This window comes from Gadus macrocephalus, chromosome 1, assembly GCF_031168955.1.
Source record: "Gadus macrocephalus chromosome 1, ASM3116895v1".
Taxonomy (NCBI): Eukaryota; Metazoa; Chordata; class Actinopteri; order Gadiformes; family Gadidae; genus Gadus; species Gadus macrocephalus.
Genome location: NC_082382.1, coordinates 12,125,477 through 12,151,834, shown reverse-complemented (window position 1 = coordinate 12,151,834; position 26,358 = coordinate 12,125,477). Strand labels below are relative to the sequence as shown.

Sequence of the window (26,358 nt, the reverse complement as noted above, 5' to 3'; positions counted from 1 at the left end):
AACCAAAATAGTATTATTTTATGTGACGGACACGATTAAGCAGGCTTTCCCGACATATGGTGCACGCTTTCAAATGATCTGAAAGCCAGCCCAGAACGCAGGGGGTTGTGGTGGTGCAGAGAGAGCACTGACAGTACCAGCAGCGCTAGCTGCGGTACTGGACACGGCAGCTGGCGCTTGGAAAAATACGCAGCCATTTTGTGTCGTCCGTTTTATGAATCATAAAAAGACACTGAAGGTCGAGCATATGATTATACTTTATTTGGAATACCTCCGTGTAAAAACGAGTCCCGAAAGAACCAAGTTCTGTCGAAAGCAGCCCTCTGTCTAAAATCGCACTCATGTTTATCTACAGAGGAGACATTCATGAAATGCAACCATCCGCCATTACTTCCAGCTTTATGTCTCAGCTTAACCAATCACAGCATCTGGCGACGGCGCGTCAGCAGGGACTCATCCAATCGGCGCTTCTGTCGAACGAGAGAGCGTAGCTGTGCAAAGATGGCGGCGGGCTCCGATTGCCTGGATGATGTTTTCAACACAGAGGTGGACGAAAAAGTAGTTAGTGATCTAGTTGGTTCTCTAGAGTCAGAACTCACAGGAGCGGGTGAAACGAGCGCTACTGCCAGTTTACAGTCCACAAAAAAACAGGTCGGAAACTCTGCTGCAGCAGCAAACTCCAATGTCCAGTCCAGCAGAATTTCACAAGAGCTCGCAAAAACAGGTAACACATACATTACTCCAGATGGCGAATTCTGTACATGTTTGATGCCCTTTGACTCTTGTAATGCATTTTAATAAGTATTTGAATCCACCAATGTGTTGGAAAAGCAATAAGAAAGCTAACATTTGTGTGGTGGTTGTTGTTGTATGATTGTGGGCACAGGGGTGCAAGGAGGTGTCATCAGCAGCGGTTCACCCATGGATGGAGCAGGCGGAACCACAGCGGCCGCGGTATCGGGTATGACAGCCGGTCCGAATCCAACCAAGACCAGCGCCGTCAGTGATGCTGCTACGGACACCACCGATCCAGCGATCGGTGCACCAGCAGCGATTGCTGTCAAAACTTTGAATGGAAGTAACTTGGTGACAATCTCGCATATTCCTGGAGGCGTGCCCTGTGTGCCTAAAGGAAATGCGCTTCTGTCCACTACTGCGAACACTAATAATCCGACATATTTACCCAGTGCGCATAATGTTGTCGCTTCGACGGTGATCGCCCCTCAGTCCTCTACGAGCAGTGTGCCCACAGTGACACTGGTGAGGCCACCTATGCAAACTCCCTCGGTTTCCTCTCAGGGCGCTGTCATCTCCACTTCAACAGTGGCCAGTGTCACCAGCACTCAAGGTCCTGGTGCTGGGATCAACACATTAGAGTCACCCAAAACCATCATACAGACCACGGCGCCGATATCCATGGTATCCGCTGTGCCGACGGGAGCAACCGTAGCTGTCAAAAGCCCGACCGTTCTGCAGAACGTGCGGACGTCGGTGCCGTCCTCCATCAACGCAGTGCCCGGGTCAGCTGCGGTACGGACCATCGCTGCTCAGGTGCTGGCCCCACGGATTGGACAGCAACAACCCAACGCCCCAAACGTCCAGAACATTCAACTGCCGCCAGGTACCAGCAGCACTGTTGCTGTTTACTTGTTCATCTTTTGAAGTATTTATCGATTAATTGAATGCATGTGTTGTTTATGTTCATCTTTTAATATTCTTATTTATTATTTATTTAATGTATGTGAATTAATCCGTAACAAGTAACAACATAGATAAAGAGCATTATGACAGCTAAACAAGAATAATAGTATAGGTGTAAGTTAAAACACCTACAATTTACTAACCGTTTTTGCGTCCATCTGTTTTATGATTGATTGAAATTTGGAGTGATGAAAGACCTGCAGCTCACTGCGAGCTCTAGGGACAGTCACGAGCAGTGTTTTGAAACGGGAATCCACATGTGCCCCCCCTTTTTTTGATAGATAGCAGCAAGTAGTTAGGGGTCCAAGCCAACAGGTTGGATCCCTATTGTTTTGTTTATTTGAAAATGCGTCTTCTTTATGCTTTTGTTGTTTCTGTTTCTGTTCAAAAGTATAATTAATAGGATAATTATAATTATGTTATTATTGTGTTTTTTTTCTTTATCAACAAAAGTATTAATTGCTACTCGTCATGGCATCATAAAAGGGGCCAAACAGTTGTCTGTTGATTTACTCTTCAAATTGTCAAAAAATTCACATCAATACAGAATGCAGACATTATGGCACAATAGGCTTTTACTATATAGCATTAGTATATAGATAATATTCAACTGCTGCTTCTTTAAGACCAACAACTATTGAATTATTGCTTCAATGCTGTAGCCAAAAAGCTATCAATTTTTTTGGTTTTCCATCCTCAGCAACCAAAGTGTTTGCTTAGTCTTTAAACGGCATGCTACCATATTTACACTGGTAGATGTTGCTACCGCCAAGCACTCCTCAATACACTTTATTCACCTCTCACCCTTTAACTGGCGTGGGCTAATTGCAGGCATGGTGCTGGTGCGTAGTGAGAGCGGGCAGCTCCTGATGATCCACCACCAGACCCTGGCCCAGATGCAGGCCCAGTCCCAGTCCCAGAGTGCCATGACGCCGCGCCCCGCCACCCCCACCAGCACTCCATCGGTCCAGCTAGCCTCTTTACAGGTACTGCACTTCCACACGTGATCCATATCTTCCTGATGTATTTTCAAATCAACTGATTGCATCAAACCTTTTTCTGTTTCGTTTCATTATTCAAGGCTCCCGGGGGCTCCCTGTTGGCTCGCCAGGTGACCCAAAACAATCTGATCAAGCAGGGCCTTGGTGTCCAGACCAGTGTCCAGGCCACCACCACGCTCCAGAGGCCGCCCGTCCTGCAGGTACCTGGCCCGAGGACTCGGCGTCGTGACTAACAGAGGGAGTCTTCTCTTTGTGCAAAAACAGTATTGCCCCGAACAAACCAGATTATAACACCACCCCTCCCCCCTTTTTCCAGACATCATTTTTGAGATACTTTTCTAGACTAAATCTTGGATTATTAAGATTTGGTTTATAAAAATGTAATCGCAATTAAATGTAATGGTTCTTGGTCGTTTGAGCCTCTTTGCTGGTGTCCATCATTGTGTCCATCCATCTTTCTGGCCCCTGGCGTTGTGACGAGGGGTGGCTGATTCAGTCAAAAGGGGAATATTTGTTTTACAGATACATGGCGCCATCGGTTGTTGACCATTAAAAGCCTAACCCGTCTAAAACCTCTCTCTTATTCACAATTAATAGTGTACACGGGCCACGACCCACATCCTGGTCCTAGCTGTCGACACAATTAGTAGTTGGGTTGTGCAGCCAGTGGGTGGTTGAGACGGTAACAGACTGATTAACTCCCAACAGAACACCGTCATGCTGGGAGGGAGTGCCTCGACCCCGGGGCAGCCACTGGGCACCGCCACCACGGGGCAGCCCGGCTCTGCTGCCCCCGCCGTCACCCAGAGGATAGGCCCCGCTGGGACCCCCCCGGGCCCTACTCCCATCTCCGCGGTGAGAGACACAAACGTCCCTTTTCAGGGCCGAGGGAAGTTATTTTACAGTATATAGTATATATGTGTTCATTTTCCCACTCTTAAGCACGATTTATAGTCACTGTAACGAGGCTGTCGACACGCAGTTTGCACACTCTGGTTGCGAAGCTTCAACATTATAGAGGTGCGCGACATAAAGCCGTGTGAACCGGGCGCGATGAGGGCCTTTTTAGTTCCTGCTCAACTTCATGGGTCCTGCACGATGACGATGAAATCAGGTTTCGTTTTTGAAATGTGTCTTCATGTTTTTGTGTGTGCATACATTGAAATGCTCGCAGGAAACACTGGAGAACGTGAAAAAGTGTCGGAACTTCCTGTCCACTCTGATCAAGCTGGCCTCTAGCGGGAAGCAGACCCCCGAGACCACGGCCAATGTCAAGGAGCTGGTGAAGAACCTGCTGGTATGACTCCTCCTCGCCCTCTGTCTCTCTCCCAGGACTCTACTCACCTGCAATTCTCTTAACCTTCAGGTGATTTAATAGCCAAGTTCTGCCGGGTGATTTGCATGATCTTAGCCTGCCCGTGTGTTTGCCACTGTGCAGGAGGGGAAGATTGAGCCAGAGGCCTTCACCAGTAGGTTGTATGAGGAGCTCAACTCTTCACCACAGCCCTACCTTGTGCCTTTCCTCAAGGTGAGTCCCACCGGCCACACACACACACACACACACACACACACACACACACACACACACACACACACACACACACACACACACACACACACACACACACACACACACACTATGGTATTCATCTTAGTTTAAGGTGTGTTTAGTGTAATTAATACGAACGTGATACAGCAGTAAACATCATCATGAGGCATTCTACTGCAAAGTTTAGCTTAACTGGTGATTTATCTCTATTCTCATTTCTTTATGCATTACTTCAGGATTGTGTGAATATCATGCTGAAAGAAATACAACCGGTATAAACCTGGAGAGGAAACACAAAATACTTATGCGGCTGACAACGTTTCTGTGCTGAAGTTCAGCACTTCAGTACAGTTCGTGACCATTTCAAAGGTCCATCCCTCCGTTGCTCTGTCCCCCGCTTCCAGAGGAGTCTACCAGCGCTGCGTCAGATGACTTCGGACTCCACCGCCTTCATCCACCAGAGCCAGCTCCCCCTGCCCTGCACTCAGCCCTCTTCCACCTCCGCCGCCCTCACCGCCATGGTGCTGCGACCCCCTCTCTCCACCACTACCACCGCCTCCACCAGAACCCCCGTCGTCACCCTTACCCAGTCGCCCCACTGCAAGGCAGGCTCGGTAAGTCCCCTCCTTCAGCCCAGAGGTCGGGGACCTTTGGCCAGAAGCCACATCTCTGAGGCTTTGGGAGGACTGGGAGACGTTCCTGTGGGTGTGTTCTTTGTGCCTCTTGCTGTCTGGCTCATGCTGTCTTGTCTACCTGCTGCCACACAGATCGCACCCCAGCAGCAGGGGGCGACGGTGAGGCCCCAGGTGACTTTGGCTCAGCCCTCCTTGGTTGCGCTCAGAGGACAACCCCAGCCTCGCGTCATCATGAGCCAGCCACAAGTAGTCAAACAGCTGCAAGGTGCGTGTGGCCCACAGACTGCCTCTTGCATGCAGACACACTTTAGTTAGTGGTTAGAAAATATGTCTCGCATCCTCATTAATATGTGGTATGCAATGTTGGTGGTGTGCCTCCCATTGGTAATTAATGGAGTAGAAGGGTGAAATCCTATTTGGTATGGTTGTACATATCCTAAGTCGGCGGTGGCTTATGCAAAGCTGTGAGTGTAAACTCTAAACTCAAGCTGAGCAAAAGCGGTGAGCATGGCCACCGGTACACGGTTGTGCTGTGTCTTTCCAAGGCAATCTGCTTGAGAAAGATTGCAATAAATATAAATTCCTTCTCTCTTGAGAGGGTACTCTAGCCTGATAATGCCAGACCAATTCGGAAATGCGTATTAGTCTGAAACCTCTCTGTGAATTTGTCCGATTTGCAAGAGGTTTTCCAACTGCCTCCGGAGTCCGGACTCTATGATAGACCTTCAACCAATCAGAGCAACGAAACATGTGACTCGGTTGTTTACGAAAAAAGGGCGCTCCTCCTTCACTTTAATTAACCATCCCCATGTTAGATTAACGCTTGTGATTGGGCTGCTGGAAATATATCTGAACGGGAGGGGGGCCAGACGCATATGTCAAGGCAAATAAAAGATGAGCTTGCATACTCATCTTGTTTCATTTGCAAGGGTTCTGATTTATATTTCCTTTCCTGAGAACGATGGAGAAACACCGCCATCTTGTGGTCTATATGTGTAACTGATGGTTAACTAATTGAAGTGAATACAGAGTGGGGGGGGACTGAATGCATCCATGAGGAAACTAAATCCCCCAAAAGAAGACAAAGGAAGGTACAGATGAGCCAGTGTGCAGGTTTTACAAGAGTAAAGGTTGAGCTACACATCATGTGCCATGACACATTTGGCCACATTTGGCTAATGTTCCATCTCCCTGATCGATTGCAGGTTCAGTGCCAGTGGTCAAGCAGCCCCTGGCTTCAGGGACCAGGGGCGTGCTCTCCGCCCACTCTGCCTTAACAGCAGCTCAGAGGAACAAACTGAAGGAAGGAGGTGGAGGAACCTACAGGTAGGCTTCAACTCTGAGCTTCACTCCATGACCTTTAGCACTTCTGTTAAGTTCCTGGGGCTTGTAAAGGATTCACTTGTCAACAATATAAGCAGGAGGCTCTGGCTCTTTTGCAGTTTAGTTGCCTGTAATGCGTCCTAATTTTTTCATATAGGTTTTTATTGCAGAATTTACAGGAATAGTCGGTACCAATAATACATTATGTCAGAAAAATTTGTTATATTGGCTCTACCGCTTTTTAAAACAAGATCAAGAGAGAATGAGATTGTTCACTGTTCTTTGAGCTATAACAAAGCGCCTGGTTAAGTTTTCTCTATTTATTTTGTAGATTTAAATAAAAAATGGTATTCTACTCAATCATCTACTCACTGCAATGGCACCTGAATTCCCAACTGGCTCGATAAATGATTATCTTATCTTCTGTTCGTTCTTTTTCCTAAACGTTCATGTTTAAAAGAAAGTGGTCAATCAATTATAATTCTTCTAGCCGAAGTACCAGGAGTGCTCTGTGACTCATTTATTTAGGCAATCATTTAGCCAGAGAGGGGGCATGAAAGTGGAAAAATTTCAGTGATTGAGTGGAGGGGAAAATAATCTAAACCTAAAGCCACGGGGACACCGACAGCAAGTGCAAAGAAGCCTAACATAAACAGTGAATATCAATGAGCAGAGTGTAGATGACAGTCAGAGCTCAGTGTTCTGCTAGTGGCGTGGATAACTAAATCACAAGATTTAACTCCTACCCTCACTTCTGAGGATCAACACGGATGGTATTCCAATGTGTACTGTACCGTGCTACTTGGTGCAGCGGAAAAGCGCTCGTTCACTGTCACGAATGAGTCAGGAGAAGCTCAGAGGAGAAGAAACCGTCATCTGCCATGTTGGATGGGCGGGTCCTCCTGACTGTTGAGCTGTCCCTGGTGTGAGATTTCTGAGGCTCACTGCTGGTAGCTTCCTTGCATGACTGACGCTGCCGCCGGTGTGAGACAGCGTGTGCTAAAGGATGATGTCAGGCATTACTTTGTCAAGTCCTTTGAGTGTCTTGAAAAGCAGTATCAAAAACTCTGTCAATTGTCATTGTAATAAACTCTTATAAACGTTAGAGAAAGATCTAGTGATAACATATCCTGCAACTGTATGAATAGAAGGGAAATCCTTCTCCAGCTTTTAAAATAATCCACAGTACAATTGCGTCTATAAAACTGATTTCTTGAAAGTTTGTGTATGTGTAAGTTGTATATTAAAAATTGTCTGCTGCTTGTGGGTCGTCCACTTCAGGGATGACGATGACATCAACGACGTGGCCTCCATGGCGGGAGTTGACTTATCAGAGGAGAGTGCCCGTATCCTAGCAACCAACTCGGACCTTGTCGGCACCGTTACCCGGTCGTGTAAGGACCAGCCCTTCCTCACCACCACCCTGCTGACCCGGAGAGTCCTGGAGATGGGTGAGAGTTCAGCCCTGCACCGGACAAAATGTACACAGCGATGAGGAAAAAGTGTTGTCCAGTCAGACATTGTCTCGCTTCCCCTGGGCCGTGATAGGGAGGAAGTTTGGTGTCTTTGACCTGGGCCAAGAGGTCATCAACTACATCTCTCACGCGACCAAGCAGCGACTGCAGAATCTGCTGGAAAAAGTGTCGGAAGTGGCGCAGCAGAAAAACCTAACTTTCAAGGTACTTTCTCTACCTGGACCCAATGTCCTTTTTGTCAACCAATTCTTTTTTTCCAATCTTATTTTCTCTTTTTTCCTCCTTGCCCACTGGTCCTTTTCTGTCCATCAGGAAGATGAACGGTTTGAGCAGGTCACCGATGTGCGAACGCAGCTCAAATTCTTTGAGCAGTTGGACCAGATGGAGAAGCAAAGGAAAGAGGAGCAGGAGAGAGAAATCCTGATGAAGGCCGCTAAGGTAAGCCCCGGGCCTCTGCCGGCCGAAAAATACGAACCACCCCCACCATGTCCTGATGGTGTTGATGGTGTCATTTCCGTTCTAAAGCTGATGGCGTGATCCATCTTTGCCCTCTTACATAATTTTTTCGGTTCTGCTTCATTCCGTGTGTCTCTGCAGTCTCGGTCGCGACAAGAAGATCCCGAGCAGCTCAGACTGAAGCAAAAGGCCAAAGAGGTGAGGGACTGTTTTCCAGCTAGCCGCTCCCATCGATCTGTGCTCTGGCCGGTGAACCCGCTCAACTGCGGTGTCGTCTGTATCCTCCTTTCAGATGCAACAGCAGGAGCTGGCGCAGATCCGGCAGCGGGAGGCCAACCTCACGGCGCTGGCAGCCATCGGGCCCAGGAAGAAACGCAAAATGGGCTCGCCAGCCAATGGCGCCGTCGCAGAGGTGCGGCCACACACATCCTCATGGCTACAGAACGACCGATGAATGTGGCTGAACCACCGGCTCCTGTTGAATCGCTGGACTTTTCAATGGGGGTTGTTCTGGGGTTGATGTGGGCCTAACGGGATGAATCGTTGTTTATGTCCCGCAGGGCTCGGGGTCCGGTGCCGCTCAGCCAGGTGGGTCAAACGGAGGAGGGTCCAGGCAATTCACACGCCAGCGCATCACCAGGGTCAACCTCAGGGACCTGCTCTTCTGCCTGGAGAACGAGAGGGAATCCGGCCACTCACACCTGCTCTATAAAGGCCTGCTCAAGTAGCACACACACACACTCAGACACACAGGTGTACATTACACACAAAAAGATTGCAATAATCAACCTTCCCTCCTGAATGAGGGAATAAAGGTTGAACGGCGCATGGAGCAGAGCATCAGAGTGTTTCCCCCCCCATGTCGGCTCCAACAACCTCTTAAACTACAGCCCCCTTCCAGCTCCGGGGAAGAACAGTTAAGACCGTGGCAGGAAACAGACTCTGCTCTGTGATACTTGTGCCTACTGACAAACTGCTCCAGTACACACCGGTTCCAGCGCCCCACCCTCGTACACAGCTGCCTTGCTGCCTGAACTCCAGTGCGGTGCGTTCATGTGACCGTTGGAAAACGCAGCATCCAAAACACCAGAACCATTGCTGGGATGGCAAAGTAAAACAAAATGATACAAAAATATAACACATTATTACGTCCCAATTTTGACCGCGTGACGGATTGAGGTTGGGCTTTTTTAACTTCACGGCTGAAGATTATTTAACATGTTCCCCTGACACTCCTTTTGTTGACCCGATTTTGAATTGTTCAGAGGTTATTCGTTGATGGACATTTGTTTTTTATGTGTCTGTGGTTTTTACATTTCCTGCCTTCTTCCCAAACTTAAGCCATAACGCATTGTAACGATTGGATCAAAGTTTCTTGCTCCATATTACTTTTAATGTTCTTGTTGGATTTGTAGGATGCGAGCAATGCAGTATTGTTATATTTGTATTAGTGCTGTCAAGCGATTAAAATATTTAATCGCGATTAATCGCATTAATGTCATAGTTAACTCAGGATTAATCGCGATTAATCGCAAAAAACAATTTCTAGGCTAGATATCCCTTGATTTCTTTGTCCCATTAATTATTCTCATTTTAATGCTTTTATCAACATGGAGATGTGCATCAGCTTGCCTTGTGCAAATGTATTTTTATTGATAACAACATTGGCCTATACTGATCAAAACAGGACGATACAAAAAAATATCCTATATTGCAATCAAACGATGAACATACAAACATACTGACTTGAACATAGCAGTCAGGCTACTGCTTCTTTGTTTTGAGTCAAAGAAAAAATAAAATAAAAATTAACGCCATTAAAATTGGTTTGCGTTAACGCCGTTAATAACGCGTTTAACTGACAGCACTAATTTGTATCTGTTCAATTCGGTCAACAACAAAAAACGAAGCATGATTGCATATTTATATTCCCACGTATTTTTGGTTAATGTCTTGCGAAATGTAATTTGTCGTTATTGTTGTTAAATGGAAATTAAGTTATCAGATGAGCAAAGGAAGAGTTAAGGAGTGGAGAAAATACCAACGATTTGTGGGGGCAATATTAAGTTAAATAACTGCAGTTTTAGTTGGAATAATTTCTTCATGTTGGTTGTACAAATGTTGATATCACTGACTGGGGCGGGGCCGCCGTTTGTAACTATAGAGATTAAAAGCAGTGCACTGACTGCCCCCCCGCACCACAGATCAGCTTTTAGTCTGTCAAAAAAATGCAAAGCCCCCTTTATATCTTTTATACAATTCTTAGAGCACATACTTATTTCTCAATACTTTCTTTTGTAGCTTTATCAGAGAAGGTCAAATGACACATTTTTGTGACTGTATATACTTTTTATTGATTTGACATATTTTGGTTAAAAGATGTTTTCACATCTGGCGAGTTTGTCTATGTAGGAGTAATAGGGATCAATGCTCATTGAGTCTGTGTTATCACCATTGCCCAATTAACTGTTACATGCCTTCCTCTGGATATCTATATACATCTATATAGCTCTATATCTATATAGAGCTATATAGATATATATAGATATGGATATATATATCATGTACATTTTGCACAGCTACTTGTTCATATGTAAATATTCTGATTAAGAGTTTCTAATTGCTATTTTATAACCAAGGGAGGGAGAATGGTCTCTTTCATTAAAGAAAAAAGAAAAAAAGATTTTGTCCTTTTATCTTTAATGTGTCTTAGATTATGGTAGTTGTACAAATCTGTGTGGCTATATTCAGAGCATACCACTGATCTATCTGTATTCCATAATTTGAGTCCAAACATGGCATAAAAATAGGTGTTTACATTGGTCACGCTTACATTTCCCATGCTCTTGAGGTAAGGCTAATGACCTCATCGTCTGACAAGTCTATAAAGGGTCGGCGAGGGTAGACCCCCAACACAAGGGCCCCTACCAACAGCCCGGCCAGTACAGCTGGCATTGTTAGAGGTTGTTTTTGTTTTGTTCCCTGCATTAGCTTTCAGAAATAGTCACTTTTAAAAGCTGTTAACAGATACAACAGATCACAGACACGTCACCCAGTTGGGTGCTAAACACTGGCCGGGATGCGGTGTCCCTCCCATACACAAACAAACACTTTAGGTGTCTTGAAAAAAAAAAAGTATTATTAGTTATTCACAGTTTATCTTTGGATACCTATTATTATTGTAGGGATTCTTAGGATTGTTATTTATAATTTTGGTAACTTGTTATTTAATTGGAACTATAAGTGTGATATCAAATTACTAACTAGTCATGGAACCAGCTCTTGAAGAATGAAGCAGCCCGGATATTACAATGAGCTTTACTTCTTTACCTAAAACTCAATATTAATCAAGCTAAAATAGTATTGTACTTTTTAATCACAAACTACATTCTGTATTATGTCTGTGAAAGTCTTGGGAAAAACGAAACAAGTGGCCATTACTTCATCAAATATAAACTACTAATTGATATTGCCAATGTTATAAAGGAGCTTATTGGTGACTTAAAGCAAGCATAGTATGCATAATTCACTTTCAACATCAATTAGAACCTACTTTCATATGCCATATCTTAAACCTTCAATTAATTCTCCAATTACAACATCTTTCTAGATGTATTGCTTACATACAAGTGTGTAACTCTTAGACACAAACATTTCCCAAAGATGATATACAAATGAGTCACGTAAAGACACGTTATTTAATATCCCTGGTGACTTATTTTTACTATAAGCCCCTTAAGTGGAAGACACCATTTGCCATCTTCACTGACTTGAAACATCACTCTTGCATCATTGCATGTGCTGGAAGAATGGCACTCTTCTGTTAAAGTCACATCCCTTTTGACAGCTCCTGGTAATGGAAAGGCTGCTCTGATGTGCCCGTCGTGCAGGGAGTATTTATATCAATAGGGGGCACTGTTGGACCAAATGAACCATCGTCTTAAGAGAACTCTACCTAACCCTACCTTGGTGCAGGATGACTTGTGGTGGGCCGTTCCATCCTTCTTAGGATGCTCGTAGGTATTCCATCAATGGTAAACAATGGAGTGAAGCCCTATGACCGTGATTGGGTTGATTTTAGGTGTAGATGATGCTGTGTTATTGCAAAGACGATGTCTTTCCTACGCTCTAGTGAGCAAATGCATACTGATACGCAATGGCAGACACACACACACACACACACACACACACACACACACACACACACACACACACACACACACACGCACGCACGCACGCACGCACGCACGCGCGCGCGCGCGCGCACACACACACACACAGGTATCTATGTGTGTGTAGGGACAACATCCAAATCGTGAGCTCATATTCGTTCAGATTGGGTGGATTTCTGGGCTTACGTTGTTGTTTGTTTTGTTCCTTCTGCAGACAAGGTAACTCGTGCCTCTGGTTTCCCAGATCATCATCTCTGCTGTACTGATATCCCGTACGAAGCAGACTTCTAAGTCCTCTCCGGTATGAGTTGTCGGGCTATATTTGCTTACGGTTCTCTGGGACTGCGGTGGAGGAACTCAATTCCAATGTCTTGTTGGATTTTGCATAATGAGAGAGCGCTGTTGGCTGCTCATACGATAATGTCTTTGAGTGACAGCTTTGAAGACGAGTAAATCAAATATGCACATTTTGACATACCTGACGGAGCGCGAAATGCAATTTTATAATTTCTGTCAAAGCAGAGTGCAGCCTCCCCTTTCGCGGGACTGTCATGCGTGACCAGGGGAGGCTGGGCGGATCCGGAACCAGCTGTAGTGGAGGATTAGGTCCTTCCACTTTATTTTGCCTTGTCAACGTGTACTCTTACTTCCGTCTCTGCTGAGACCTCGGTATGTACTTTGAGGAGGAAATAAAACAATATCAGATTTTATTCCAGATCATCTCCTTGACTCCAGTAACCCCGCAGTAACCCCGGCCCACACTGCCTGTCGGGGCCCACGGAGCCGATGCCAGCTCATGGTCATTCCATTTTGTTTCAAAGGATAACGGAGGATTTACACCACGTTTAATCAGGCTGCGCGCTGGACAGTCTGACGCTATTATTTTTGACATCATGGGCGTCAACAGCCAAGCAGGAAATAAACAGCTGAAGCAATTGCTAGTGATTCCAAAAGCAATCAGAAAATCTGGACGCGGCCCGGAACCAGCGGAGTCTGAGTGGGCGTAGCAGGAAGCCAAGTTGCGGCCTCCAGCCGCAGCGGCGGTGCAGATGTCAGGTCTTTCATTGGAATTGTTTTAATGTGCTGTGTCCCTAAGTAGAGCAGTCCTGGACATTTCAGTGTTTAAATTCTGTGCGAGGGTTCTGGTAAAATGGTGGAAACAATATTAATTTAAAGACAAAATTTCATATGAGCTCATATGCCACTTAGTTATAAAAGCTAGACTCATCGACGGATTGTGCAATTGAGAAAAGTGCATGAGAGAGTACAAATTAAAAGAATGTGCTGAAATGTATTTGTTAAAGCATCACAATGTGTTGCTGTTTCCCGTCACTTTCTTGTCTGTGTGCCATAAGTGGCTTCTGTTGAGATGTTGCCAGGCATCTGACTTCCTAACTTGGAACATTTTTAATTATCTAGCAATTGAGACCTTTGAAGAGGTTTTCATTTTGAGTTTATAAGTTTTGCTACAAAGAAAAGTCCATCCATCCTTCCATCCTTCCATCCTTCCATCTGTCCAACTGTCCATCCAGAGGCACTATCCCGCTTGAAGCCAATTTGATGCTGAATAGATGGGTCACCAGCACTGCACGGCTCCTGGGCTTCAGCCTGAGACGGTACAGCCTGACCCTCCAGGGTCCCACTGTGATTCTGTTACGCTGAGCTCACTGATCAGGGGACTTCAGGAGTTGTGGGCCTTAAAGTCCTACAGTCCCGCAAGAACAAAACTCCTCAGTGTGTCAATTACTAACCCATAATCATCAGAATTAGGCCAGCTTTATCCATACAACCTTTTATCACAGTGACAGTGGACTTTAAACCTCAATGGGGAGAGACACAACCTATGGATGGTCTATGGATGACTAGATGTGTGATCGATAGTGATTGGCCAGACATAAATAGGACAAAATAACTAAGAAACGCTTTTAAATGAAACCTGTGTGCTGAGAAGGAAGGGCGAAGGAAGGTGCTCAATCCACACCCCAATAGCATCTACTATATATATCCTCAGTCACCCACATGATCCAACAACTATCGTCACTCAAATGACTTAATGATCAGATAAACAAATGTGTCATTAACAGAGCGGTGTTGTTGCTGTTTGACGTTCAGATATTATTTAGCACCATGGACAGCGCTGGTGGAGAACCGCAACGTGAGACCATGAAGTGTCCTCTGCCATTCAGATGCTAGACCGCACTGTGAACGTGACACATCATTTCACCATCGTCCACCCCCCCCCCTCCTTGAATAAAACTAGTGAGAAGAGTGAAACCCATGTTGTCAAGTTGCTTCCTTTTTATTCACTGCCATCGGAGACCCAACAGTACACACACACGCACACGCACATGCACACGCACACACACACTACCGGTTCAGCAGGGTGCTGATTCATCAGCCTTACCTTTGAACCAATAGAGCCCTTAAAGGGCATGTTTTATGGGACATATGATGTCATATTATGTATTTATAACTAGATTTATGTTGCTAAGAGGAGAGCCCTTTAACACCTTTGCCTTGCTGCTCAGGAACCATAACAGCGAGCGATGGCTGCCTGGTGTTCAGGACGGAGGAAGTGGAAAGAGGCATGGCTTGTGTTACCCATATAAGCCGTGATTTGCTTATGTGTGCATTTACGTTTGGGCCGGCCCCAGTGGGAGACTGGCAAACAGAGGCTCTTAAAGGGCTCTTATATTGTTGCATTACTTTGGCTGTTATGACTTCATTGATCAATTGTTTCCTCTAATAGTGTGTGTAGTATTGCCTCGCAGGGAGGTCTGTTTTTAATGATTAATGTGGAAGGCAATAGAGCTATAAATTGCTAACCGATAATTAGTCGGCATTTTCTTTTACGTTATCCGCCTGATTCACTTCAGGGGAAAAAAATAAGATATAATGTGAGGCAAAAAACAAAGAATGCAGAAATAATTGTCTCTGATAATTTGATAGATAGGCCTTTATGATAGGCCTATCTCTTGTATGAACAATTAGGCCCACTCAACCAGTTTCCTATTAATTGTAAGAAGAGCATTGAATGAGCCGGTTCACTATAACCAATCACATGACCGACCCCATCACCTCCATCATTATGACAAAAAGATAACATTGTGTTGGTATCATTGCTGAAAGAGAATCCAAAAAGCCATACCCAGACCAAAAAAAAAGGCGTTTATTCTCCTTACCGCTGAGGGCCAGCAAGCTGTGGAGGAGACAGGAATGAAGGTCCCGCGGGACGGTGAAACATCCTCCGCATGCGTCCTCTGCGTGTAATTGAACAAATTAGCCACGAGCAGCTGTTACCTGTTAAAATGACCCGCTTTCATTTCATCACCGCGTAGGACAAGAGGTCCGATAGCATCTGCACGCTACAGCTGTCAACCGTTGTGATTAGCTCGGCGAATCCCGCTTTCAATATATCATGACAAACGTAATTACCGGCAACATCTCTTTTTATGGATTCTACACATCCGCCAGGCACACACCGGCACGCCAATTGGGCATCAATTACGAGCGGTCTGCTGCTGGTATTCTGTCCACTTGACTTGCCGAGACTTTATCAAACCACACCCCAGTTCAGAGAGCCCATAATGGGTAATGTGTGTCATCTAAACGCTATAGCGTCATTAACTTAAAAAATAAAATAATGAAGAAGGTTGTTACCATTAGCGTAAAACTCCTTCAATGGCACCTCTAGATGATTATGTGCTCCGCTTGAAGCTTTTATTCATTCATTATTTTAAGAATGGTAAATACCTATGGAGAGGAAGCTTGGTGTATCAAGTCATTTTACTTTTACAACATAACTCTCACTTGGTTCCACTCACAGATTATAAATGCAGTGTGAGGATGCAGTTTGATTTAATGGTTTTCTAGAGGAGCAAATACAGCCTTTTCCCTTGAGCTGTGTTCACTGTCGTTGCAGGAAGCTACTTTTTGTTTCATGGTGAAAAGAGTTGCTCATGGAGGTGTCACAGGACAACAGCTTGGGTGGTAGATAGAGAAATAAACAATGTGAAAATAATTGATGTAAAAAGTACAAAAATCCAAATTTATGTTTCTCTATTTTGACATTAGGTTGCAAACACTATTTGTTTTAGGGGATAAAAATAATCAGTTCAGTTATAGGCTACTGTCATATGTATATGATTGTCCAACTTATGGAGAAAGTGGATGAATAACAAAGGTTTTTTGCAAGAGCTGGCTCTCTGTAGTCACAGGTCTCTGACTCATACAAACACTGAACATAGAATATGAGTGTGAAAGCAACCCCATGCAACGACGAGATGCTCTTCTTCTTCTCTAATGAGTACATGGGAAAAGATCCCACAGAGAAGTGTACAGAAGGACTCAACAGCATCACAGACGGGCTTACACATGTTTGTATTTATGTATGTCATGTTATGTATGTACAAGAAGACTTGCTTACAAAGAGGACTGTGGAAATGTAGGGGAAAGGTACGAGAGGGGTGTGAAAGTGAGCTATTTAAGAAACTAGAAATAATGAGAAACTTTCTGATATCCTCTGCTCATTATAAAGACCTTGGGTACAACGCTTCCTTCATGTAATTTTTCGTCCTAACATTAATATTTAATGTCTTCGAAATACAGGAAAAGCAATAGTTACATTCATTCTCCGCCTGAGATCTCATAAATCAAACACATTGTTGCTTTTCTATAATCCTCCCTGAAAGCAGAGATTTCTCTCCCGGCCTGCTGAGAGAGAAATCCATTTGATGCTAATAGTTGTCTCTCTTGCACATAATAACTTATCAATTGAAAAGATGATAATCATTAAAAATGTATGCATGTTTTCAATGACCTGAAGTGGCCTCAAATATCGCAGATAGCTTTGGTAGAAACACAGACACCGCTATCGCTTTTATAGAAATATCACAAATCAGACTTTAGATTAATATCTCAATTCTGATGGTAAACGCGACCAATCTGGATGAGTCAACACCATTTATACTGGCCACTGCAGAGAAACAATTATTAAAACCCTTGTCTAAAAGCTTCATCCACTTGGGCAAATGAGTTTACTTTCAAAGCATATCTCCATAACGAAACAGGAAACAAAGTCCAACTTCTTCCCCTGCTGTTTCTGGTTTCCGGCTCTGGCTCTGTGCCCCCCCCCGCCCATAGCAGGACTGCTGGATCGTAGTTGACTTTTGTAGCAACTCTGACCGCCCTGTCGCCCCGTCTTCCACCCTGCGTTCCTCAAATACTGCGCACCGTTTCTGAGTGGACTGACAGACCGCCGCATCCTGTTGGCAGCGTGTGTGAGTGATAGATGGCCACCGACAACATAACTGTGGAGCCTAATGTAATTGCGATGTAACAGTGGAAGACTGATCTCATTGAGGGCCAGGGTTATGCGCCCAGCGCTCCACTCCTTACTCCGTTATCCCCCATCCCGTGCTCAACCATAACGTGCTCTGCTCCAGTCATTCAATCCTCGAGGCATGGTCCCCCCCCCCCCCCCCCCCCCCCCAACGAAGAAAATAAATAACACTTCCCTCCCTTTTTGTACTCAGGAACTGCCCATCATAAGAATCATCTTTTGCGAAAAACGGGCACTTGTAATGGCGACCGATTGCCATGTGACCCCCAATGTATCCCCCCTGTGTCTGGGCCGAGGCCGTGCAGCTCTGTGCTGACTGGTGGGAGAGCAATAGAGAGTTCCAATGGCGTGCCCCCCCGCCGCCGACTGTGGACTGTTTGACTGTTTGAACCCTTGTTGTCATTTCATTCACTCATTTATTTATTTATCCCGAGGCCGCTCCCCTGCCACCACAGATATGGGATCAGTCTGTGAGAGGATTAAACGATCGGTTCACCGCCGGGTCATCGGCCAATCTGCATAGTAAGGCGCTGTTAAGAATTTAAATAAATCAACTTTGATGTAGGACAATAAAGCCAATGTTGCCGGGTCATTCGTTTATTCCTATTATGCAGAATGAAGCACATGCCTGGGATCATTTGTCGTAAATGCATTACTGGTCAGGCATGTGTGTGTGTGTGTGTGTGTGTGTGTGTGTGTGTGTGTGTGTGTGTGTGTGTGTGTGTGTGTGTGCGTGCGTGCGTGCGTGTGTGTGTGTGTGTGTGTGTGTGTGTGTGTGTGTGTGTGTGTGTGTGTGTGTGTGTGTGTGTGTGTGTGTGTGTGTGTGTGTGTGTGTGTGGTGTGTGTTGGTTCTGCAGCGGTGGTTATGATGGTGTATGGGTTGGGAGTATGCAAGTACAGAGCAGTCCAATGCTTCTGTATTTCTCTGGGTTTCGTATCCAGAGGCTGTCTAATAAACCAGCCATCAGATGCATATCCCATCACCTTGGTTGTTCCATATCCCACCCCACCCCTCCACCCCCTAGCTCCCATCCTATTCACGCCATCCCTCAACCCCTCAGGCCAACAGAGGGGAAATGAAAGCCACTGACTGGGAGAATATGGGGAAATTGTACAGATAGGATGGATGGATAACTGCTGTGGTGGAGGTCCCCCAGGACAGGGATGCACCCAGTGAGACCACCCGTCTCAAACTATGATATACAAACTCCTTTTTTTTCCCAGACCAGAAGAAAAACAGTTCCTTTGCTGCTGCAAATGAGTTGCCATTGCTGTGTGTATACATAGACCGTCAGTGAATAGAGACGGTAAACAGCAGCATATAGAATATATCTTTCCCAGCTACAATGGATGCTTGCGTCTAAAGAACTGACAAAGTACATTCAAATCCATTTTATTCAAAATAAACACTCTGCCACCATAGAATCCCAGTTCAAGGCATGAAAACCTTAATGTATTACTACATAAATCATGCTTCTTCTTCTTCTTCTTCTTCTTCTTCTTCTTCTTCTTCTTCTTCTTCTTCTTCTTCTTCTTCTTCCTCCTCCTCCTCCTCCTCCTCCTCCTCCTCCTCCTCCTTCTTCTTCTTCTTCTTCTTCTTCTTCTTCTTCTTCTTCTTCTTCTTCTTCTTCTTCTTCTTCTTCTTCTTCTTCTTCTTCTTCTTCTTCTTCTTCTTCTTCTTCTTCTTCTTCTTCTTCTTCTAAAAATCCACACACTCCAGGTTGTGATACTGGTCTCATGTCAACGCTACAAAAACCAAGACTGAAATAGAACTGCAGTTTATAGAACACAGATCCGATAGGCAAGGTCTCTGTTGAAGAAGCAGTAGTGTGGAGGATCGACACACACCACACTCACACACACACAAACACACACACTCACACACACACACACACACACACACACACACACACACACACACACACACACACACACACACACACACACACACACACACACACACACACATACACACACAAACACACAAACACACACATAAACACACGTACACACACACACACACACACACACACACACACGTACATACACATACCTCCCCCCCCCCCCCCCCCCCCCCCCACACACACACACACACACGTATTCTTGTTCACATCTTTGGGAAAGTAAGCTCTTTAAATGTTTACCTTATGTTTGACAGGATGGATTAAGACCAGCACAATTAGGGGTTGTGTTCTAAAAATTGTGAAAGATGGGATCAATACAATCACAAGCTACCCGCCTTGTACTAAATCCATAGAAATACCACATGGTGCAATTCTAATAATCACAAAGCTTCTACCTGGCTCAATCAATACCGGCCCATCCTGTTGGCTACAGGTGGTGTTTTACTGTTGGAGCTTTTAATACCTAGCTCTCCAAGTATACGCTTAGTGGAGCAGATCTCTTCCAGTCTGCCAGGGATATTCCTTGAGGGATGGAGAGAGGAAAGGGGTGGAAGGAGAGCAAGAGAGAAATACAGATAAAGAGACGGAAAGACTAAATTAATGGGAGTAAAGGAGAGAGATAATTACAGATAGAGAGAGAAAAACTGCTAGAGTGAGAGAATAAGATTAACAAAAGAGATAAAGAGAGAGAGAGAGAGAAAGAGAGAGATTGAGTGTCTACATGCGGCTGTCTGCATCCATGTGTCTGTGTTCATGTGTGTCTGTATGCGTGCATGTGTGTGTCTGTGTTCATGTGTGTGTGTCTGCGGGAATGCACGTGTCTGCGTTTATGTGTGTCTGCGTGCATGCACGTGTCTGCATTTATGTTTGCGGGTCTGCGTGCTTGTACGTGTCTGCGTGCATGTGTGTATGTGTGTGCTCATGGCCTCACCCAGTGGCAGACAGCAGGGGTTAATTTTCCCACTTGCACATTGACACGGTGTGACAGGCCAATCGATGGGAAGGAGATGGAGTCTGCTGCTGCTTCATTGACCCGCTGTGCTGAAAGAGTAGCCCCGGAGGTCATCTGCTCGCCCGCCTCGGCTTCTCCAACTCTCGCTCGTTTCCTTCCCCCTCTGCATCTCTTGTCTCTCTCTTTGCCCAATGAACCTCGCATTGAGCAGCAAAACACGCTTAAATGTCAGCAATTGTTTCATTCATTTTTCTGAATAGTAGTATTTACGTTTTTTTCCGCAATCTCACTCACGGGACGTGCTTAACGTATATCACAGTGAATTGTATGATAACAGAAGCATGATGATGCTAATAATTCATTGCATTGCTAGTGCTTTTCAAGAGCCCGAAGCGCTTTACAGTGAGTGGTGTGTGTGTGTGTTTGTGTGGGGACCTCGGTTTGACGTCTCATCTGTTCAACGCAGCCCGTCCATGGCATGTCCTGGGGCAGTGGGGAGACAACGTAGGCCGGTGGGATGAGCACCCTCTACTGGCCCTCAAGCACCCCTCCCAGTCCATCACAGTCTCCTGGCCAAGGATGGACCAGGCCAGATGCTCTCCAAAGATAAATTCTATTGCTACATAACATTACATAGATGTTTTTCTTCACGCATATTATTTTACTTCTGTAGTATTTCTTAGCTTGTTTGTTTTATCACAAAATTATTTATGAGCTAATGCTCACCTTTTTGTAGACCTATAAAGCCCTTTAACTCGTAAATTATCTGTATTAGAATTACGTGTGATTATTATGTATAAATACATTTATAAATAGGTGATTGTATTATATTATACACTAGGGAAGAGCTTTTCATAAGGTAGCACAACATTACCCTTTATTTGACCTGTTGCAGTGCTGCAATCACACAGCAACCTTTTCCACAAGACCAATTCAACTGTAGTACAGCGCTAAACAAAAGAAAGCTACCCTGTTCGATTTATTTTGATACATTCCAATTACCAGCAAAGCAAATCAATCGTTTTACCCTGAAATTCAATATCCGAACACTAAATTAGGGCCATTTGTAGTAGATTACCTTAATTCTAATTGAGCAACATTTACAAAGGCACCAGATAATATCGTAATGTCTCTCTCATTTTCGTCCGCTTATCCGGGGTCGGGTCGCGGGGGGAGCAGCTCAAGCAATATCGTAATGTCCACTTCAGAAAAATGGTAAATTGATTCATCTCATCTCACCAAATGTGCTGTCCGGAGTGGCCCTGTGCTTCTAATCACCGGTGAGCGTGTTAGTGTTGGGTGGAATGGGCCTCCACAGGGCCGCAACGCTGCAGCTTAACCACCAACTCATGCTAATTGGCAGTGAAAGCACAGCCGAAGGGCGGGAAGGAGGAGGTGTGATTACTAAGCCTCAAACTTTGTTAGTGTGGATTTATGCTCACACAGCCATTAGCCATTAGCCAGTTGATAATTGTGAAATCAATTTGGGAAATGACTGCAATGAGTGTTAAGAAGGAAAGAAGGCCTCTTTGGCGGAGGTTCAGAGCGGAGAAAGATGAGACAGAAAGACCTGATTCCTATTAGGAAGGGAAACTTTATTTATAACATGGGGGTGCGCCGGCAGGGAGTGGCCGGCTCATAAACTATATTACAAGGTGATCTGCAAGGCTGCGTATGTCGTATACAGTATTTGAAAACCAAAATTGCAGTGGCACTAGAAACACACGCTTAAAACAACACACGTTATTATTTTTTTTCTTGTTTTTTTCCGTTTTTTAGTTTTCTTAAAAAATGGTACAAACAACAATACAAAATAGTTGTGCTGTTGACAGTTTTACAAAAAAGGTTATTTTGACGCGACAACTGTGCAGTGATTTTTCCCAGCTTTTTTTTCTTTTTACCTTTTTTTTTTTCTTTTTGTTTGTCTGTCTTTTCCCCCCTTGTCATATCTTATGTGAGTATGTACACCAGAATCACGTCTGGACCGAAACACCTTGGTCATGCGGGCTGCGACACAATTGAAAACATTGTATGGTTTTACGGTTATAGAACTCTTCTGTCCGATATAAAAAGACACATGCAAAAAGCTCCAGTTGTACAGTATACGTTGTCTAAGTGGTTCCATTTTGTAGCTTCAAGCAAATACTTTATTATGTACAGTTAGGCTTGAGCAATATAAGGACAATTCAAACCAGACACCGCTGCTGCTGTGTCGGTGGTTCTGTTTGGAGCAGAAGATTCTAAACACCGGCTGCTTCCTGGACCCGCCCCCCCCACCTCTCTCCACTCTCTATGCATGACCACATGATCAGCCCGTATCCCTGCTAAGACTTGCTATCCACAAACCCAAGACACAACGCAACCCTCTGCTAGGTACATCTGGTCCTGGGGCTGTAAGCTAAGGTAGTCATTTATACATGTTCCATTTCACTGCGTTTGTACAAAAAGTGAGTCTGTCGCCAACATCAGATCGGATGAATGGATAGATAAAGATAAAGCGAGGAACAATAAATTATAAAACTGTCCGTGATGTTGTTCTCTATACCTCCACATCGAACATTAGAGATTCCGAGGGGTCAGGGCAGGTTGTGTCTCTTACGGGGTCCAACGGTCGCCCTGTTTCATCGCTAACCACGGATTCTCGGTAATGGCATGGCTTTGGGTTGTTGACACACACACACACACACACGAAGGTCTGGTCGGTGGGCTAGTTTAACCTGCGTGCCTTGCGCAGCGGCACTCCCCCAGAATCGCATGTGACAACTGAATACGCAAGTATAAAGAAACACACACCATTTATTAAGCTTCTCTTTTGAATGCCGGGTCAGCATCGTGACCGTTCCTTCGTCGAGCTGTGAAGGACGCCGAAAGGGATTCACACACAGAAGCACACCCACGTATTTACAGTAAGGCCTAGTAGGGTGAAAGGGTGGTTAAGGTGGGGTGATGACACGCGCTGGATTATAGTGAGACTGCGACCTTTCCCTTGGACTATAAAAGCAGACCGTGAACACCGACCACATGGGAAGTATGGCTGTAAGCTCATGTAGGAACACCGCGGTTCTTCCTGAACCCCATGGCTCTATTTTTTTGTCAAGAAAGGCTGATTTGAATGAAACGAAACCCAACGAATTAAAGCCATAAAATGTGAATCCACAACCAGCAACACGTACAGAACATTGGCATAACGACGAGCACATTATCGAAAACAAAATCAACCACAACATCTGAAATAGGTAGGATGGGCCGTCTGTGAGTGCTGTATTTGTTTTCCCTAAGGTTTTCTTCTGCAAAGCCACACCGCAGTGCGGGAGCACGGGGAGAGAAGAGGTGGTATCCACCAGCAGCCTGCTTCCTGCGGATACCACTCCACGTCCTGCTCTGTTCTGTCCTCACCGCTTCGACAACCTGCGCTGTAAACTTTATTCACAACGCAACATAGAATTGGCAACTCTCTGTTAACAATCCGATTTTAGTTCTCCCCTGTATTTTTAGTTTGTTCACAATGAAAATCAAACCATTTCAGCATTCGCTCGTCGAAGGCCACACACCCGCCTCCCCGCCGACACTCTTTTTCTTTAATTCAGTACACTGTGAGTGCTTCCTTGTTGAGTTGTAGATGAAATGCGAGAGAGAGAAAGAAAGAGAGAGAGAGAGAGAGAGAGAGAGAGAGAGAGAGAGAGAGAGAGAGAGAGAAGCGGAGTAGCCTGCCCCATTTTATGAAATGCGAGCCTGGTCGAATCTCACTCTTCAAAGAGTTTACCTTTAGGGATTCATCATCTCCTTTAATTAAAAGTGGATTAAACACACAACTCTGGCCAATCCCAATATAATCCACCAGGAGAGAGCAGCGAGAGATAGATGGCCAGAATTCCCAGCGCTGACGCTAGAAGAGATTTAATGATAGAAAGCGCTCTCCCAAAAATAGAAATGGCAGCGAGAGATGTGAAGGGAAAACATTTAGCATTAAGCACTGAATACTTCTGGTATGATATATTCTCACCATTGCCTCGCTTGTTAAAAAAAATAGATTTTACAAAGTGGAACCATTTAACCACAACGGAAAAGCGTTTGGTTTGGTCCAACAATGTTAATTGAAGTTGAGATCAAACATCTGATAAAAAAAAAAAACGTAGGTAGTGTTAAACTGTCAACCCTTATCACAAGTGTTATCTGAAGCTTAAGTTATGCATCTTTTTTTTGATAGAGGGCCCATCGCTACCTTTTCTTCAAAACAGAGGCTCCTTGCACAGACTTTTAATACATCTTAGTAATTGTAGTCCGACATTAATGAAGACGTTGCCTGGGGGGCAGATTCTGGAGCTGCTAAATTGATGCTCTGATCTCACCGTTTTAGATAATGGAAACATATAAAAAAAATCCTTTGTAAAAATGAACATGAAGGATAGTTGATATTGTTTTGATTACGGTTGAGGAAATAAGCCTTCCACAGCTACATGAAGGAATAAACTCCTGTTAAACAAACTGTATATGTGATTGTTATAGAGGAAAACTGGTGATTCCTTTACAATTCTGTGACAATGGCGACAACCGTGGCTGGTGACTAGCCTGGCTCCGCCCGCCTAAGTACTTCCGCTCAATTAGAATTTCCCTTCTGTACTACGTCTGGGTCTGCGGTATGTTAGTGGGTCACCCGCCTTCAAGTGAGTTAACGTTGTCAATTGAGTAGGCCTAGGTCCAGACTCTCTGTGCAAATGAAATGACGTACGAGATTCTGGTAGGACCAGGCTAGCTGGTGACAACAGCCCCAACAATCCCAGTTGCAATGAGAGACGAAAAGAACATACATCTTTCATTTTGTGATTTCGGGATCCTCAATTACTAGGAGTTTGCTGTGAACTAAGGAACTAAGACAGGAACACTGGTAATGTGTTAGCAAAACATATATCGTCTTCACACACTTCAACGTCAACATGAAGCCCCCTTTTACGCCAACGATGTCTGTCGAATAGTACGCTACCCCCACCCTCCCCTTGTTTGTACAGCTCGCCCTGCATGGGGTTCATCCCGATGAGATGGATAGGTCTGCGGTAAAGGGTCAGGGATCAAGTGACAATCCTGAGACGGCGGAGAGTCTACCAGATGCGCACCACTGAAGGCACTTCGTACACACCAGTGCTTCTCTTCTCAGGACCTCCAGCTCACCCACAGAATAATCCACGCCTTCCGTGTGGGAAGGGACATTTACATTTGTTCTGTGTTTACTTTGGCCCCCATCTCCGTCCAACCCCCCCTAACGGGCAGTGAGGCAAAGCAGTGGACCAAACCCCCCGTCATGGCGGAGATCATCCAGCGCGTTACAGGTGAACTCTCACAAGGTACATGGGGAAAGATGAGTAAAGGTGCATACAAACAAAAAAAGGCAAAACCTACTGAAAAAATCGGATAAAGTTATGAACCTGTAACATACATCAATGAGTCAAAAAATAATATTGTTTGAACCAATGGTCTGGTTCAAACAATAGTTTGAACCAAACCAGATGACATACCAAGGAGTTTAGAGTCTCAGTTTAAGCCTAAGGACAGTTTGGAGGGCGGAGCCTCACCAGAAAACAAACGGACATCCACGGGCCAAATGTGATTGGTCGGGGATCAAGTCAATCCGTCGGCGTGGTTGCGTTGTGTTCATCAAAGAGCCTCGTTCGGACCTCGTCTCAGTCGGGACAGGAGGAGTGTGGCAGCCCAGCGACTATGAAACAAGTATGTGGAGTGGTAATGCGTGATGTGAGTGCACGCGTCTGTGTTTCTTTGTGTGTGTGTGTTTTTCTTTGCACACGTTCTTTTCTTCCCCCCCCCCCTCCATCCCCCCTCCCTCCCTCCCTCGACCC

General features: G+C 45.0%; 1 protein-coding gene across 1 annotated transcript; it reads left to right on the top strand.

The window, feature by feature from the left end:
* Positions 1-153: 153 nt before the first annotated feature.
* LOC132446959 (transcription initiation factor TFIID subunit 4-like) lies at positions 154-13,602 on the top strand. Its single transcript, XM_060037602.1, has 16 exons — positions 154-724; positions 887-1,621; positions 2,533-2,687; positions 2,783-2,902; positions 3,411-3,557; positions 3,877-3,999; positions 4,141-4,230; positions 4,656-4,865; positions 5,019-5,151; positions 6,092-6,212; positions 7,491-7,660; positions 7,758-7,888; positions 7,997-8,122; positions 8,282-8,338; positions 8,433-8,552; positions 8,701-13,602. Exons 1-16 carry the CDS (start codon positions 367-369, stop codon positions 8,866-8,868), a joined length of 2,964 nt encoding a protein of 987 aa, XP_059893585.1. The 5' UTR covers positions 154-366; the 3' UTR covers positions 8,869-13,602.
* The last annotated feature ends 12,756 nt before the right edge of the window (positions 13,603-26,358 follow it).

Coding starts and splice junctions, on each gene's coding strand:
- LOC132446959 (XM_060037602.1), top strand. CDS start 367: ATGAAATGCAACCATCCGCCATTACTTCCAGCTTTATGTCTCAGCTTA. Junction 2,688..2,782: donor TCCAGCTAGCCTCTTTACAG/GTACTGCACTTC, acceptor TCATTATTCAAG/GCTCCCGGGGGCTCCCTGTT. Junction 5,152..6,091: donor AGTAGTCAAACAGCTGCAAG/GTGCGTGTGGCC, acceptor GATCGATTGCAG/GTTCAGTGCCAGTGGTCAAG.